General features: G+C 40.5%; 2 protein-coding genes across 3 annotated transcripts; both read right to left on the reverse strand.

The window, feature by feature from the left end:
* Window positions 1–354: 354 nt before the first annotated feature.
* Window positions 355–6,102, reverse strand: LOC112464001 (nuclear hormone receptor HR96). The gene is made up of 6 exons (XM_025030741.1): window positions 4,954–6,102; window positions 3,426–3,898; window positions 2,600–3,343; window positions 2,291–2,507; window positions 1,786–2,205; window positions 355–1,575 (listed from the first exon to the last, which is right to left on the reverse strand). Exons 1-6 carry the CDS (start codon window positions 5,089–5,091, stop codon window positions 1,378–1,380), a joined length of 2,190 nt encoding a protein of 729 aa, XP_024886509.1. The 5' UTR covers window positions 5,092–6,102; the 3' UTR covers window positions 355–1,377.
* A 606-nt stretch (window positions 6,103–6,708) lies between these two features.
* Window positions 6,709–15,933, reverse strand: LOC112464002 (lymphocyte cytosolic protein 2-like). 2 transcript variants are annotated; one of them, XM_025030743.1, is made up of 9 exons: window positions 15,693–15,933; window positions 13,874–13,936; window positions 13,134–13,192; window positions 11,773–12,395; window positions 11,300–11,652; window positions 11,091–11,226; window positions 8,285–8,458; window positions 7,874–8,009; window positions 6,709–7,537 (listed from the first exon to the last, which is right to left on the reverse strand). In XM_025030743.1, the coding sequence occupies exons 1-9, from the start codon at window positions 15,774–15,776 to the stop codon at window positions 7,390–7,392; spliced, it is 1,776 nt and encodes a 591-aa protein (XP_024886511.1). In that variant the 5' UTR covers window positions 15,777–15,933; the 3' UTR covers window positions 6,709–7,389. The 2 variants fall into 2 exon arrangements, with proteins under 2 accessions (XP_024886511.1, XP_024886510.1); XM_025030742.1 differs by having other exon boundaries at window positions 7,874–8,012.
* Window positions 15,934–16,368: the final 435 nt, after the last annotated feature.

The following is a 16,368-nucleotide window of genomic DNA, read 5'->3' on the forward strand; positions in this document are numbered from 1 at the left end:
AATGATAAAAGAATGGGATTAATGGGACTGAAAGCCATCTGGGATACGGCATGGGGCTTCATATTGTGGATTTCCTGTCTGGTCATTAAATTTGCATTGTATTTGCTCTTGTCTCTCTTCAGCTTGATATTTGTCGCGGGCTGTATTAGCGCGATAGTAATCCTTATTTTGTACGCTTTTGGCGTTCTACCGACAGACGAACGCAGATGATTAAGGGATCCGGAGACGTATCGTATCTGGTAAGTGATGTAATAAAATTATCATTATCGTTAATTGAATATAAATACTAAGCGCGAAAAAACCTTCATTTGCGTCTTGAGAAACTTATCGCCGGCATAAAATTACGTGGCAACGTATTTTTGAAAAATATATTTATATCAGGATATATCACAATTTATCTCGTGTACATTACACAACGACACATATATACAAGTATAATATCTCTCTCTCTTATTTACATGTAGACTTTGAAAGCTGCTTATACCATAAGCATGATTACTATAATTCATATAGTTGTTTTCATTGTAATCTCATTTTTTTAAAACAAATTTTTTAACGACACAATTACAACTCTTAATAATCTATATAATATATTTATAATATATGAGCACAGGCCTTGTCGCATTAAATAACATTCATTTGCTTAAAATTTAACGATCCACGTGTTAAAAAATATATAATTACATATTTAACTATTTTTCGAGGAAACACATGATCGAAACAGCCACCTAGGAATTATTATGCTGTCGTTGTACGCATACATTTGTTCTCAGTACGCAATGAGAACGATATCGAGCTCAAAAGATACTTCGCGAAATACTTAATGATACAATATGTGCTTGTTACGAAGCGAAATATTGTTTATTATTAATTACGGCACTCTATTACCTTATTAGTGTCCTAATTTAATCAACTTTATTCGGATTGACGCGTGAATCGCTTGCCGTTCCACTTGTGATGAGTTACATTAAATTATGGCGGACATTGATACCCATAATGTCTATGATTTATATGTAGTTAATGTGGTTCCTGGCGATGTTTTAAGCGCGACCGCGCGCGCACGTTTCAGTTTTACGTTAAACTATTTCGATATTTTACACATATAGTCTTCATTCCATCGCTTAAAAATATTTAAAGACGTGTTGCTACACGATATCATTCATACAAGGAGGCAATGCAGTGTTGAAGTTTTACTTACAATAATATTTTCATAAATATCCGGATCGGCGATGTAGCCATCGTGCGGTTTTCTTGATTAAAGATAACCCTAGGAATACATGCATTGCAGCATGAATGTAGTATTTTCTCAAATGTACTAGTACGATTCCCTTATTATACACACACAAAGAGAACTCGTAGACTTTACAAGCTAAATAATCAGTGCTTTAAATCGAATATTTCTATAAGCAGCGGCTCTACGCTGGATGGATTGACGTTCAAGTAAACTCCCACGACCTCGTCGTTCAGTTTATGGAGTTCAGAAATCTTCTGTATTAACTTGAGGAATGTGGACTTAGCTTCGCAGCCAGGATAAACACTCTCCAGATACCGTCTGAGGAGATAATAATATGAATTCTGGAAGAAAGAAATCCATGAAAAATTTGGTCCAACAAATTTTCTAAATCTTTATCTGCTAAAAATACATGTTATAAAACTGACTGCCAACTTCCATATGTATTGTTCCAATATTGTGTAAATTATTTGAAATTATGTACATATATTTTAAGAATATAAGAATGTCTCAGAATAATAAGTTACTTAAAAAATTTGAAAGATTCGACTTACCTGCTCCAATTTAATAACATCACCATGTACGACTCTCGGTCTATCGGGAGTAAACAAGGCGATTGCGCTTAAAATCAAAATAATATTTTCGTCACGCCACCGGGGGTCGAACGTTCTGACGAATCTCGCGTGCTCCGCATATAAATTTCCTTTCGCTTCTTTCAGAACGTCAACTTTGATATTCGACATGCTCTCTTGGCTATGGGGTATTTTCCACATGTCTTTATCCGGATCGTAATTAATGGCTGATCTTAGGATCATCATTTCCGTGCAGCCGCCTTTCAACAGAGCCAGCTGATCCTCTTCACACATATTCTTAAAGGCGTTTATTTTCTTGGACATTTTTATCAAGCGTCTAATTGCTATGGCCGTCAAATTTATAACGTCCAACAACATTGGATCAGATTGTCCAAAATTATTCTGCAAATAAATATTTTATAACTACTTATTATCTACTTTTTCCTAAATTCCACACACAGGAGACATAAAGTTTTAAACGTGTTACCTTGAATTTACACTCTTCGCCAACCAAATTTGTTATGTCATCGTCTAACGGAGCTAATAACGCTTTGTTAGCAACTATCAGCTCGTTCAATTTCGCTCTCTCGGCGTCATTCAATTCCCTGCTGCTTTGGTTGCCACCAAAACTAGAAAATGCTGAATATTCTAACTTGATAGCCTCGCATAAGATAGACTCTATAGAATTGGCAGCGATTGGTATTCTGAAACAGATTTTCAATTTTAGCGGCGGGTTTCGTGGCGTGTGAAAATATATATCGAGTATATATAATGTACTCGATGTATAACGGGCTACCTTTGTACGTCCTGAAGAACATCTTTGGTAACGTCGGCTGTATTTTTATGCCAATCTGTATTTGTACTAGTTTCCAAATTTTGATTTTTATACTCCTCCGCGTTGCGGTTCGTAATCAAGTCCGTCAGGATCGGATTTTCCACGTGACCTCCCTTGGACTTCGGGATATGCCTAGAATCACCCGAGCTGGCATTATTCTCTGAAGCTTCCCTCGACTGAACTCTTGTTTTGGCGTCACGGTCGCGCCCGATGATCGCCGTATCAATTGTGTCGTGCTCCTTCAAGAATTGCGTGATATACGGATCTGCCGCCAAACACGTAGCCATATCAGGATCCGTCATAATCTTCATTAATACCCTCTGATCTTGAATTATCTTGGCGACTAAATTTGGCCTATTGATTAATTTGGTCAGCAGACCGGGATCCTGTTTGAACTTGGCGACCAAATTGTTCCCGCTCGAACACATCTCCTTCGGTTTCTGGCATATCGACGTCTCCTCTTTCGCGAGTTGCGACAACGAAAGAGGATCAGAACGACTCGTCTCGCCCTGCGACGCGCGATTTATATACACGGGGGAATTTTGTTCGCGAGTCTGCTCGAATGCGGAGTAATTAGGCGCGTTCTCTTCAAAAGCGGAGCTGAATTGTAGCGAGCTCTGCTCGTATTTCCCCGAATTCGAAGGAGAGCTCTTGTCCGTCGCTGTACTCTGAGGCGCCACGTTAAGATCGGTGAATCTCGCGCGGCTGTAAACAAACAATCCCTATTTAATTTTTATTGATTTTTACTTCTCCGCCGCTCTCTGTATATCAGATAAATCGGTCGTACCTAGCAAGACTGGACCTCGGAGCGGATTCCTTCAGCATGTCCAGCGTTTTCGTTTCAGCGATATTCGTGTTCTCTGGGGGACTCGAAGGACTCGGCACGCTCGCCGCTGTCACTGGACTCATACTTTCAACAACGTTTTGCCTGTTGCTGTCCAGGTCCGTGTACTTTTTATCAGATTCCCAAAAGTACGTTTCCGACATCGCCGATGCGACCGAATTGATCGACATCGACGTGTCCTCGAACGTACAATCGTCTACGCAGTCCTTTTTAATCTTCTTGCCGTTGTCGGGCTGAGACCGTTTCTTCGCGCGGTTCTTCTCGATCTTCTTCCGCTTCAGGACCTTATCCTCTTCAGACATGATGTACTCTTTGCGCATGCCGATACTGAAGCATTTATCCAGACGGCATTTTTGGCAAAATCGTCTAGTTATGATTGTGATGGCACAGTTTTCCGTGAAGGGGCATTTAAAGTCCTGCAACGAGAACATATGTTTCTCTTTAGCTTAATGTAAAAGGTGTACTGCTTTATATATTTATACATTTGCTAAGAAAACGTAAATTTCCAAAATATCGTGTCTATTAATATCCGCATTCGTTCGTTTTCAGTTAAACTCACAAATAAATCGTAATAACATTCTGCTATGCTAAACGGAAGTTGTCTCAAATACAAAAATACATCAGTATCTGAAAGAAAATACATCTTATCTAGCGTTCTCAAGTCCACCGTCAATAAATTTCAATGAGCAGATGTTGCTTTTAAGATTAACAACTGCATCTTTTGTATACATCCGTTGTAAATCTTTTGGCGGGTCAAACGAGATATTTTCAATCGGTGCATTTTTATCATCTCATAAAAAATCATGTGAGTAATATAGATATAAATGAGAAAAAATCAGCTTCAATTTGGGTCTGCCGATAAATACACAAAAAAAAGATCCTCCCAATTATAAGATTTTCAAAACATAAAATGACCAAAACTACCAATTAATCGCAGACAAATTAATTAAAGACATTTTTTGGCTCAATAATAATCTAATCTTTTTTTTGAATCTAAGAAAAATGAAACTTAAATTAAGTTTGTTAAGATTAATCTTTTCTCGAGTTCTTCAGAAATGATTCAAATTAACTAATGCATTCAACGCAACAGTGATATAACCCTTTTTTTTAGAACTTCAAGTTCATAAAGATCATCAGATTTCTAATGAGTCACACATATGAGTAATCCAGCAATAGTAGTCTAATACATACAGAATTTTATTTAAAAATTCTATATGTATTAGAATTTTCTTGAATTTGTATCTGAATTCAAGAAAGAAGCTCCTCGATATTAAGATCAATGTTAAAAGATGTGAAATTGACTTCTTTTTAAGACAATTTCCTCAGAAGTCATCACGGACAGAAAGTTCAGTCTTCAAGAATTTAAAGTATTTATAAAATTTTTAAACGCAATATCGAGATCTTCTCGAGTTCTCCTGTGGAGTAACAGCCAGCTGGAGAGCTTCGAGTCGGGAGCGGGAGTGAAGTTCACCTTGTTCTTCAGCGCGTTCCTCCTGAAGAAGGCCTTGCAGCTCTCGCAGGAGACGGCGTTGAAGTTGTAGCCGAGCGCCCGGTCGCCGCAGACGCCGCAGATCTTGTTGGCCTCCCTCGCCGGCTGTTCATCGTCCATTGCTCCTGGGGCGGCGTTCTTGAGCGATTAGCACGTCTTATCTTACCCGCGCAGGCAGCAACATCGTTCTCCGGTCTCGCTCTCCCGCCTCTCCTTCTCTCTCTCACCCCCACGTCTTATCCCGTCCCGCGCGACACGTCCTCTCGCTCGCTCGGAGCGCCGTTGACTCACGTTAACATTGTTTATCGGGTTTATCGTGTCCGCGGTGCCTGCCGGAGGGGGCCAGGTCGGGGCTATTTACCGCTCACGACAGCATCTTCTTCCTCCTCCGCCACCTCCTCCTCCTGCTCGCTGAACGTGGCCAAATAACGCCCCGCTCGGAACCGCGCCTACAAAAGCTCCTTAAGTGACCGTGCCAAATGAGGGGCTCAATTGACGGCTCCACTTGTCAACAGTTAACGAGACGGTGCGCACAAATTCGTCGTATGGTAATACGGTATGAATCGTACGATCCGTTCATCCCGCCGACGACCCTCTTTCTCTCCTGCCCTCGCCCACCCCCTGTTCCGTGTCCATCGAGGTGCCACACCGCGCGAACGCGTCCCCGAAATGTTACTAGGCCTCACCCACGTGATCGCGGACCGTTCTCGCGCGTACTTTCAAACCCGTCTTCCGGAAAGCAGAAAATTGATTCTCCGAAAAAATCCTTTTTCTTCCCAGCAAAAGCGATAGTTTTGGCAGAAAAGCTCGAAGAGCTAAATAAATAGAATCTAGAATCGGGTTCTTCAGCAACTAGCTTTCAGGATTTTTCAGGGATGATACTTCATAAATGTTTATACTTGGAGCTTGGCTGCAATATAACGGAGATTGGAGATTTTTGTTAAAATTGAACGCAAATGACGCGTAATTAAAGTTAAGCTTGCGACGGATTCTGTGCGCAGCAAGTAAATAGATATAGTATCAACAACACGCCCCGTTGTACATTATCGAGGAAAGATTATTACCAGATAACATTTAACGCTCGAATTTCACGAATTCTAGCGGCACATGAATATTATGTTACATCAGAAATATTCAATAAAAAAAAGATATACCTTCCGATTTATTTATCGTAATCGTTCCCTTCCTACGATATCACTGAGTCGACTCAAGTGAACTCGTTAGATATATCGGCTCGTGACACTCAATAAGTTAACGTTATGATTCTACTTCTATCAATTAGCTTAGCTCAAAGTTCACGGACGCGATCGTGGACGACAGAAACGATTGTCACGAACACGTGAGAAAGAGGTTTAACATTTACACGAGTCTACGACGAATCGAATTCGCCCACTGACGGAATTCCACTACTGACAGTGCTGACCGCGCGACTGACGACCACGACTTTCACAATCGTTTATCAATACGTCCGGCGACTCGGTCGACGTTATCGTTATCGTCCGTATTCCCGTTGGCGTGCGAGATACAGACGTGTGTGCGCGCGCGCGCGCGACCCGTATGATTCACGTTTACAAAATTGGATCGCAATCGTGATCGACGGAGAGCGAGGAAGAGGACGAGAAACAGGAGAAAACGTAAACAGTCGCGAGAGAAAGAGCGATAGGACCGGCAATATTGCGCCGTTTCATTCATGGATGAGCGAACGCTCGTCTCCCGTACGCATAAAGAAGCCTCTGCACAGTTTCTAAGAAAGATTTAATAAAGTCTTCGTACACATCATCGCATCGGTCCCTCGAAAGCTAAGATATAGCATGTACGTACATGTGTGATCAATCATCAGTCGGCACAGATCAAACGTGTGACCGATGTGCACGGATAAAAATATAACAATACTGATAAAAAAGTAACGATACAATATTACTTCCCCGCTCGATGAAGGACTAAAAAAAATTATCCTACAAAATATCTATTCTCTTAAGCACATAAATATATCCAATTCATAAGAAACTGAGATATATATATATATATTAAAAATATATGTATCTTTACCGCAATAGAGATCCGTTGCTTCATAATCGAGTTCGCTTACGTCACTTTATCGAAGGCACGCATAATTGTCGAGATAAATCTTAGACGAACAAATCGAATCAGAACTTGCCATTGGAATAGTAGTAAAATAATAATGTCTCGTGTGCGACACGATTACGCAATTGATTAATTCACGCATCTATTCTCAATATATAAAGGCACCGCTTAAATCCTTGTTCGTCGGCCTAATTGTGTTCTTCATGCTCTCACAATGTTTAGAGCAAAAAATGTTTGCTCGGCAGTGTTTATATGCCCTTATATACAGCGAGATTATCAACAAAGATTCTTCCTTCCCGCATAAAATAGGCTCGAATGTAGCGAACTAAAAAATCACTTTGGTGGAGTATCAGTCAATCTCGTACTTCCGACCGGTACGCCGTTGCTGTGGAGTTCCAGTTCCTCCTTCATATGATATGTCACGATTTCTTCCACCGTCGAGAAAGACAGCTCCTTCACTTTCGGGGAGCCCAACGCGTACCTAAACAATTTTAAGAAATATTCTTGTAAACTAAATTTTATTTGTATAGAATAAATAATAAATTAACAAAAAATTATCTTCGCGCGTATTGCATGCGAGTTACACGCTAAATTTTTCATGTCTCCTCTTTGCTAACAATAAAATAAAGTGGAGTATTAAAATTTTTCAATCATATATAAAATGTTGGCCCTAAAATTTTGCCCAATCATTTATCAGATTAATACAATATTAACACAATATATTTTTTCATAATATTTAAATTTAGATTACAATGCTGAGTATACGGCAAAAGGCATCTTAATAAAACAATAAAATTAATAAATAAGGCATATGTACCTGTTGTCATTTCTCTTCCTGACCGGAACATTGAAAACCCTGTCCTTGAACCAAAGAACCAAAATTAAAGGATTGCTGGGATTTGTCGTCGACGGTCTCATAAGAAAATATCCGTCTTGCGGATTACTGTAAGAACCTTCTGAAAACATACAATTCAATAGTTATATTGCATCGAATTATAAATTTTACACGGCTCTTACATGTTAAGTAAAAAAATATCTTACAATAAAAAAATACAGAAGATAAAATATCTTCAAATGATATTTTTATGACGTTCATATATTATTCTAAATAGATATTCTAAATAGATTTTAATTCGCGATCTTAATTTTGATAATTTTTTAGGAAAATTTAGCCGCGTTTCTCTTTTAAAAGTTTCTATTTAAAAAGATCTAAAAGATTAACACATACGTTCTTTGATAAGAATAATTGCTTGTTCTCTCGTGATATTATGATACCAGGGCTTGTCCACGTAAGATTGCCTCTCGGGTGGCGGTGGCAACGGCCGCGTGGCTCTCTCGGTTGACAGTGAAGTATTGCTGCCAGCATGAGGTAATGTGGCTGATTTCTTATCCGGTGATCGCTCTGCAAACATGTAAAAAGACCAAGCGGATGTAAATTGATTCAATAATTGCTACGTATTTATACACAATACATGTACTAATGTGTAATACGTTTTTATATTTATACAATAAATACACAGCTCCAAATAAACCAGATAAAATGTATATATAATATTATAAACTTGTGGAAAGAGTAATTTGATGATTACATAATTTGATAACGATTTTAATTTATAAAAACGAGAACAATATTTTACTATAAAAAATAGACATCGTTGCACAAACATTTAAATCTCACTAAAATACAAATCGATCGAACATTACTAACTTGCTAAGTTAAGTCGAGCTTGCGTAAGAGTCTCCTGTGTCAAACACTCCGAAAGACTCGTTTGCCGGCGTACCGCCGTATTGAGCGATATATTCCGCTTTGTATCGCTAATTATAGTTGCCATCGTGTCGCGAATTTCGTCACGTATACTTTGGCGGATCGCGAATACGTTTAGACAACTATCAAAAGTGTATTGTCGTTAATTTTTCTATCGTCCGGAGATGCATTTTTTAAAGACGCACCGGTTTGAGGAACACGCCCGATGCACGATACGATCGTCGCAAGAATCTCAGCGAAACTGACATTTAACTCCATCACGAGCCTTTTAAAGCATCGCGAAAAAAGAAAAGTGGTGGTCAATCCGTTGGTCTCTCGGCATGGGACGTAGACACATCCGAAGCGCGTTCAAGAATAACTTCCGTAAATCAGATCGGGAAGGTCGACGATCCTACGGTGGTCGCGAGAAACAAAGAAAATCTGATAAAGGTGGTCTTCTTTTCAAAAAGAAGGATGGAATTTTCAGTATCTCGTGCTCTCTCCTAAGGCAGCCAACTATTCATCTACAAGTTTATCTTTGTAAAACGCAGAAGTCACATAAATGATAATTATCAAAAATGAATTCCGACTGTAAAAATAAACATAGAAGGAAGATCACGTATTACTCTTATTACATCGAAAAACTTTTCAGATTTAACAAACTGGACAGAATATATACCTGAATAAAAAAATAATGTAAGATTTTCCTACGTTATTTCGGAAGCGTTTTTGCCCAAGTATAAATTTTAACAACGTCAGTTTACCTGCCGAGAGATATCGCGGTAATATTTGGATACTCTTATCTTCATACAAACATAAATTATATTGCAAATAGTTAATTACAAATTACGTTGTAAAGATATATCGATATAATTATGCCAAATAATATTATACGTTTTATCAAAAATTAACGTATATGTGGGAAGCGAATAATTAATTTCTGAAATATATTTTCGTCCGCCGTTTGGAGTTCGACGACCTTCGGCGAACGAAGAGAGAACAGATGTTCCATTAGCGCAACATTCTCGCATTGTAGCACGATCGCATGACACCGTATCGATGCAAATGCAGATAAGTCATCGAACAATGCGTTGTTTAATCGTTCTGTGTACCTGGTGGCTCAGGCGGTTGCGAATAACAACACGTAGACAGGCCTCTCTTGATCCGCACTATCATATCGGCGACCTCATCGGCCAGGCGCGTGCCCAGACCTCCTAGGAGATGTTTGCTCAGCCGTAGATAAAAACAGGAACACATTCCATCACCCAGTGTTTCGCTCTCTCGGTCTCTTATCGAATCCTTCCACACGCTTATCGCAGTTCTTGGCAGACACGTCGTACGAATCGCGATTAGAAATAGAATTCGCTGTAGTATATTCTATCTTGTCTGTCCTTGCGACTTATCGTTTCCTTTCTTCCCCGGGGAGTTCCATGTATATATATTTTGTTATCAATCGAGAACGGACTGCAATCTCTCCGCCACGGGACTTTACTGACAAAATCGACTCGACGTTTCGCACTGTTGACGTCTCACACTCGAGTCAAAAACCTACGGTGATTTACCTCACCGATCCTGCCTAACGCTTGAGATCTTTTATTCATATTGAAGGTCGAAGGTCTCGACTTCCGGACACAAAAAATGCCGCAGATTACGAATAATTGCGGCAACGTCGTTGACATACTGCGACAGAAGCAAAACACTATTCTGCGTTGTACAGCTATCACAAAGAGAGAACGGTTTGTGCAAATCCGGTCTTGATGACGGTGGCCGATACGCGACTGTGTGCAATATCGCGATGGCAATGCGCATCAGGTTGCATGGGAACCAACGATAAGCAACATTTGTCGAACATATGCTCAGAAGTTCTTACGACTACTGTCTTGCATTCGTCTCGAGTCTACGGTACCCTGCATTTTTTTTCATTCGCTAGAACGCATGTTTCATTATTTCGCCTAACGTGTCACTAACAAAAATGGTTTGCATTTAATCGCTCTTTAAATGAGTTAAACATTGTATCGAGTAATAACAAACGAAATTTTCCAATCTTTAAGATTTCTTCAAGTTTTTAAGATTATATTTTTAAGAAAGAAAAAATTAATCAAACTATTTAAAAAAAAAATTAATTATTACTTATAACTCTCCATTAAACATTATCATTGCTAATGTCAAAATATGATTTAAGAAGTTATTTATGCAATTTTATCCCTATAATATTTTATATGTAACTATATAATATTTTTAATTGTTTGTCTGGTCACAGTTTCTTTGTAATGCAGAGAAATAGGCTTACCTTTGTGTTTCGAGCTAGTTCTACTGGGAAGAGTCGAAGGCGGTGGGGGCGGCGATGGTTTGGCGGGTAAAGGAGGTGGCTCTTGTGCATCATTTGCATGCCTTTGAATAGGGCTCAGGTAATCATTATCCTCCGGCTAATGCAACATAACAGTAAATAATTCATCAAGTCTTGTAATCACAATTCCGAAGTGACCGTTGAAGACTTACCGCTTCCGTAATAGATTCGTAAATTTCGTAATCCTCCTCCTCCTCGTGACTCGCAGCGCTGGGTGGCTTGTAAACACTCTCGACTGATCCTTGGCGACCGCTGTGTAACGATTGCTTGCTATCAACTCGCGAGATCTCGTTTTGCTGCTGCACGTGCTCGATAATGTTATCGTCGAGCGGCTCGTACTCGTCCTCACTCTCCTCCGTTTGCGCCGGCAAATTTGCCACGAGATCGAAATTTCTTAAGATAACCGGTGGTTTCGATAACTCTTTGTCGGCTTCTTTCTTGACCTCCATAGATGTGTAGTCCTTGTTTCTCTTAGGTTCCGGCGGCGGCGGCACGCCCATCCTTCCTGGAAAGCCAAGCAATGCAATATTTATTAATATCATATCATTAATATCATTATTCATAAAAAAATCGAGATCCGTATCGAAAGAATCAACACACAAACATGATATGAAAAAGAACTAACTTTGGGTTTTGCTTTGTTCATTAGAAACGCGCTCGTGCGTCTTTGGCGCGTTGTGCAGAAAAGATTTCTGCGGAGATTTCTTATCGGAAGCCGTCATCGGGATTCTTTTCAACGGCAAAGTTTCTGGTTTTGGCCTGATCTCAGGTTTCTTTGTCGGATCATTCCTCCGCTTTAACTCCTCCAACTCCAACTTCAGTTTTTCGGCTAGAGTCATCTTTTCCAATTCACTGTGTAGCCTCGAGATGTTTCTTGTCGGTGGTGGTTTAGTCTCTTGAAAATTCGCGTACATATTCTCCTCTTCGTTCTGAGCAGATTGACAATTAGCATAAGTCTCTTCCTCCTCCGGTTTTATTATTTTCTTCGACGGTGGTCGCGTCGGCGTTCTGCTAATCGATATTCTATTATTCTGCAAAGACGCTTGCTTGTTCTTAATCAGACTTGGTTTTATGATTTCCTGCATATCTTCGGTGGAGTTATTTTCCTCGGCCGTTTCATCCTCGAAATCGGTTCCCCAAGAACCACCATCGCTCAAGTGATCATCATTTTGTTGCACTTCTACAATCCTGGCCGGCAGATATTTTTCTGGGGACTTATTCAGTTCTTGCACAAATGCCCATAATTTTCTGCAATAATCAATATTAATAATTTTTTAATTTAACAAAATTCGACATTTGCCTAACAGTAAAATGTTAATCTTCAACGCGAGAAGAATAGGGAATTATGTTGAGTTTAATAAGTAACGTGGCAATGCAAACGTTAAATCGACGCGAATGTGGAGTGAAACGATCGGACACGACCCACGCGATAGAATTATGCATTTATGCACGACTTGCAGTCATCAAATAATTATCCAGTCGCGCGAAACATATCTTCGCGAATAGCTTGCGACGGCGTCTTTATAAAGAGTTAGCCACATAGCGCATTCTTGCTGCGCGACCGCGTCGTATAAGTCAGCAATTCCTTGCTACCAGAAACTTATTTCAAGGGATAAAGATAGCGCCTTAGATACTTGAAAAAGAAAAAATATAAAAATAAAAAGATCTAAAAATATAAAATAAACAAAAATAAAATGAGACAATATTAAAATCACGTATTAATCATATATTACATGGCATTTTCTATTTCAGGAATTCCTAGTCGAATTGTATGCTTTATGCCTGTATCTCTTAAGTACGTAAACACTTACAAACGGTACGTGAACGCGATGGACTGTTCAGCATACTGAATAATTCGGATACCGTTAAGAGAGAACGCGTTATGAGAGAAGATCGCGAGACACGATTCCGCGAAGAAGAGAAAAAGAGCGGAGGCAATAGCACGACTCGGGCAGAAATAAAGCTGGATTTGGTTCGTTCTCTCACCCTGTCAGTGGACGCGTGAGGTCACTCCTCCAGAGAGCCAGCTTCCCATCCGTCAAGTGCTGGAATAATTACGATTAATTAAGGCCCCGTTAAGAGCGCGCGCGCCGTCACCGGCCGTCTCGAAATATTGCTGTTGCAACCAGAAAAAAAAACACGTCGCATTATCAGTGGAAGTGGGTACACACATATAATCATCGCTCGCGTGGCACGCGAGTCTCTCTAATTACCATCGAGTCGGCGGATTTCGGAGATTTATTAAGCCGGCGAGAAAACATTTTTCAGACGGGTTAAATCGACGAAAATTAATTTCTCGCGGAGAGAATCGTCGTGGGCGTTCACGTAAATAAATTTCGTAAAGTAAACGTAAAAAGATAAGTGGCGCGATAAGCACGCGTAGCTAATTCTTGAAATTTTCTCTTATAAATCAAGATTAATGTGAATCTTTGTTTTTAAAAAATATAATCAATCTGATTAACATATAAAAATAATGTGTCCAACTTCAAGATTTTTTATATGCTACTGATATAATTTTGTTTGTCAATATCTGCTGGAAATAATATTTCTCAATTTGCTGATTAAATCAAGTAACGCGGAAAACGCGAAGTTTGAGGTTTCATTATCAGGACGCTGCATTTTTTTAAGGCAAGCTGTACATTCGAGCAACTTGGGGATCACCGACAGGAACACCGACGAGGCATATATAGGCTGTCCTCCTCGTAGCAATACAATAATTCACTCACCAGCAACTCATCGCCGTCGATCTGCCGTTTCGCCACTGCCTTGCAACATTCCTCCAACCCGTTCTGTAAAATGAGGAAATTGTTGGCAGGAAATCGTTGACAGGATACTGATAAAGACTACGCACATATATGTATATATAGAAATTGATAATCTCTCATACATGGAGAAAGAATGCATTCATTAATGTATTAATAATATTAATTGATAAAAAAGAAAAAAAAAAGGAAAAAAAGACGAAAAGAGGAAATGATCCAATAATGATGATGTGTCGAGGAAAAGTAGCGTCATACACATCGTTGAGTGCGAGTTATTTACCGAATTCTAACATTTTCATCTCGATGATGGTACTAGAATAGATAAGATAATATGTACTTCCTTGCTTATGTGTTCAATTGTGCCCTCACTGTGTGATTTTATGCTTATTTCAAATGATCTAAATCACGGAAAAATTCAAGATTTCTTTCTCAAAGTCATTCTCTCTCTCTCTCTCTTCCTTTTTTTCAAGATTTATACACATATTAATTTATTTTTCAGTCGTATGGAACGTTGACCGTGAGGAAGAAATCTGGGCCGTGTAACGTTCTTTTCGTGAGATTGAAGGGAAACGAAGTTGCGGCGAGGAAACGACGATCGACGATTTCCTTAAACCGGCATTCAGACGGCGTTGCCGCGATGAGGAATGCGTGAAAGTTACGCGCGATTCCGATCGCGCGCGAAGAAATGCAAAGTGCCGTGTCCCTTTCCTTTCGCCGGCCGAGTTTTCCAGAAGACGAGCTGTCCCTAACGCACGATAATCGATGCTTCGGGCGAAACGCTCTCGTTACACGTGACTCAGAAAGTTCCGTCTTTCTAAAGAAACAGGGCTACTTCTCTGCGGCAATCTGTAATAATGCAATTTGTTAAATCGATAAACGTAAGAATCCTGTTTTCCTAAAAACTTATCCAGGTGATACGCGCGTTCGAAAGACATTCCTGAGATACCTCCGAGACGTCTTTTAGACACGTGTGAAGTTCGGGTGAGATAAACGACGTTTATGTGACTGTGTTACAGCTAGCTGCGTTACTTTATAATAAAATGTATTGAATGTATTAAATAAATATCTATTTTTACAATAAAATAACAGTCTTCCGCTTTGCATCTAATAAATACTTTTACTAATTAAATAAATATCTAAAGTATACTAGTTATTACTTTCTAATTGGTAAAAGTATACTTTTAGTATAGTAAATTTATAGTAAAATACTATACTAAATAGTAGTTTAATTGTACCAAAAGTATAAGTACTTTTACTAATAAAATTACAGAATCCTCCTCTTCGCACCTCGTCAACTGAATATATTCATCATAGTTTTTATCTTTGCGTCAGGATTCGGTTTGTTAGATTCTCGATCCTTCGGTACCTTCAGCACGTGAGATACGTTTCTGCATGGACTATTCTGGAGACAGCTAGGTAAAAAGTCGCGAGCGTATAGAGGAGTGCGGAGGAGCCGCGAGCGAGGGTCGGTAACCTCAACTCGACGATCGCCGGAAAATCGCTCGGGAATCCTGGCGAGGCCACCCGCGCCTCTTCCGCGGCGCACAATCCTCTCCTTCCTACGAGTCGCGCGCTATAAATACACGCGTATTTACTGCCTTTTAACGCGCACGTGCGCCTCGCACGTCTCACACTCTCTTTCTCTCCTCCCCGTGCTCCCTGACGTTGCTCCGGTCGCGTCGCGCCTTTTGACAGTCGGTGTCCGCCGTGAAGTTGCACCCACCACTCGCGCTCCGCGATCGACTTCCCTTCGTCGTCCGCGACGCGGACGAACTTCACTCACCTTGCGCAGCAGGCACAGCACTCCCTCCGTGTTCCAGGTGGAGATGTCGTCGAGGGCATCGTGTCGCGACAGCTTCTTGGACATCGCGGGCCGCCCCGCGCGCGCGCGCGCGTGCGAGGGAGAAAAAAAAATTGACCGTCACACGCGCACGTTCGCCGTCCGGCGGCGTCTGCATGAGCTTTTTGCGGCCGCGCGACCGACCGTCTGACAGGTCTGCCCCTCCCCCCTCTTCGCGCTCGTCTTTCGTCGTTCATGCTCCTGTCCCCCCCCCCCCCCGACTCGCGGCCGCCACCCTCGCCGGTGGCCATTCGCGCGCGATTGGTCAGTTTCTCGTAGCGCACCTGCGTCGTCAGGCCTGTCTCGCGCGAGGTGAGTGCCCCCCCCCCTCTCGCATATTTGAGTGAATTATGACTTATGACCCGTGCCTAGTTTCACGCGAAATGTGATCGTCTGACTGTCTGAGTCGCGTTTTTGAAATATAATTCTTGTAGCACGTGATTTTAATTCCGACAACTCTTTTATTCCTGCGACCGATTTCTTCTTAAAGAAAAAAATATATATAATAGAAAAAAAATGATATAAAATGAATAAAATTTCGTTCGATAGCTAGATTGTTGAAGTAATAATGAAGTATCTCTTTGGAAGAGAAAGGCAAGAAAAATGAGTCGCGTGATTT

Source organism: Temnothorax curvispinosus, unplaced genomic scaffold (assembly GCF_003070985.1).
Source record: "Temnothorax curvispinosus isolate PA1 unplaced genomic scaffold, ASM307098v1 QBEX01013818.1, whole genome shotgun sequence".
Classification (NCBI taxonomy): Eukaryota; Metazoa; Arthropoda; class Insecta; order Hymenoptera; family Formicidae; genus Temnothorax; species Temnothorax curvispinosus.

Excerpts from the sequence above, each read along its gene's own strand:
- LOC112464001 (XM_025030741.1), bottom strand. The coding sequence starts at position 5,091 with ATGGACGATGAACAGCCGGCGAGGGAGGCCAACAAGATCTGCGGCGTC. Across the intron at positions 2,508-2,599 it reads GTTCTTCAGGACGTACAAAG|AATACCAATCGCTGCCAATT; the intron begins GTAGCCCGTTAT and ends AATCTGTTTCAG. Across the intron at positions 2,206-2,290 it reads GCGAAGAGTGTAAATTCAAG|AATAATTTTGGACAATCTGA; the intron begins GTAACACGTTTA and ends ATTTATTTGCAG.
- LOC112464002 (XM_025030742.1), bottom strand. The coding sequence starts at position 15,776 with ATGTCCAAGAAGCTGTCGCGACACGATGCCCTCGACGACATCTCCACC. Across the intron at positions 11,227-11,299 it reads ACGAATCTATTACGGAAGCG|CCGGAGGATAATGATTACCT; the intron begins GTAAGTCTTCAA and ends ATGTTGCATTAG. Across the intron at positions 8,459-11,090 it reads AACTAGCTCGAAACACAAAG|AGCGATCACCGGATAAGAAA; the intron begins GTAAGCCTATTT and ends ACATGTTTGCAG.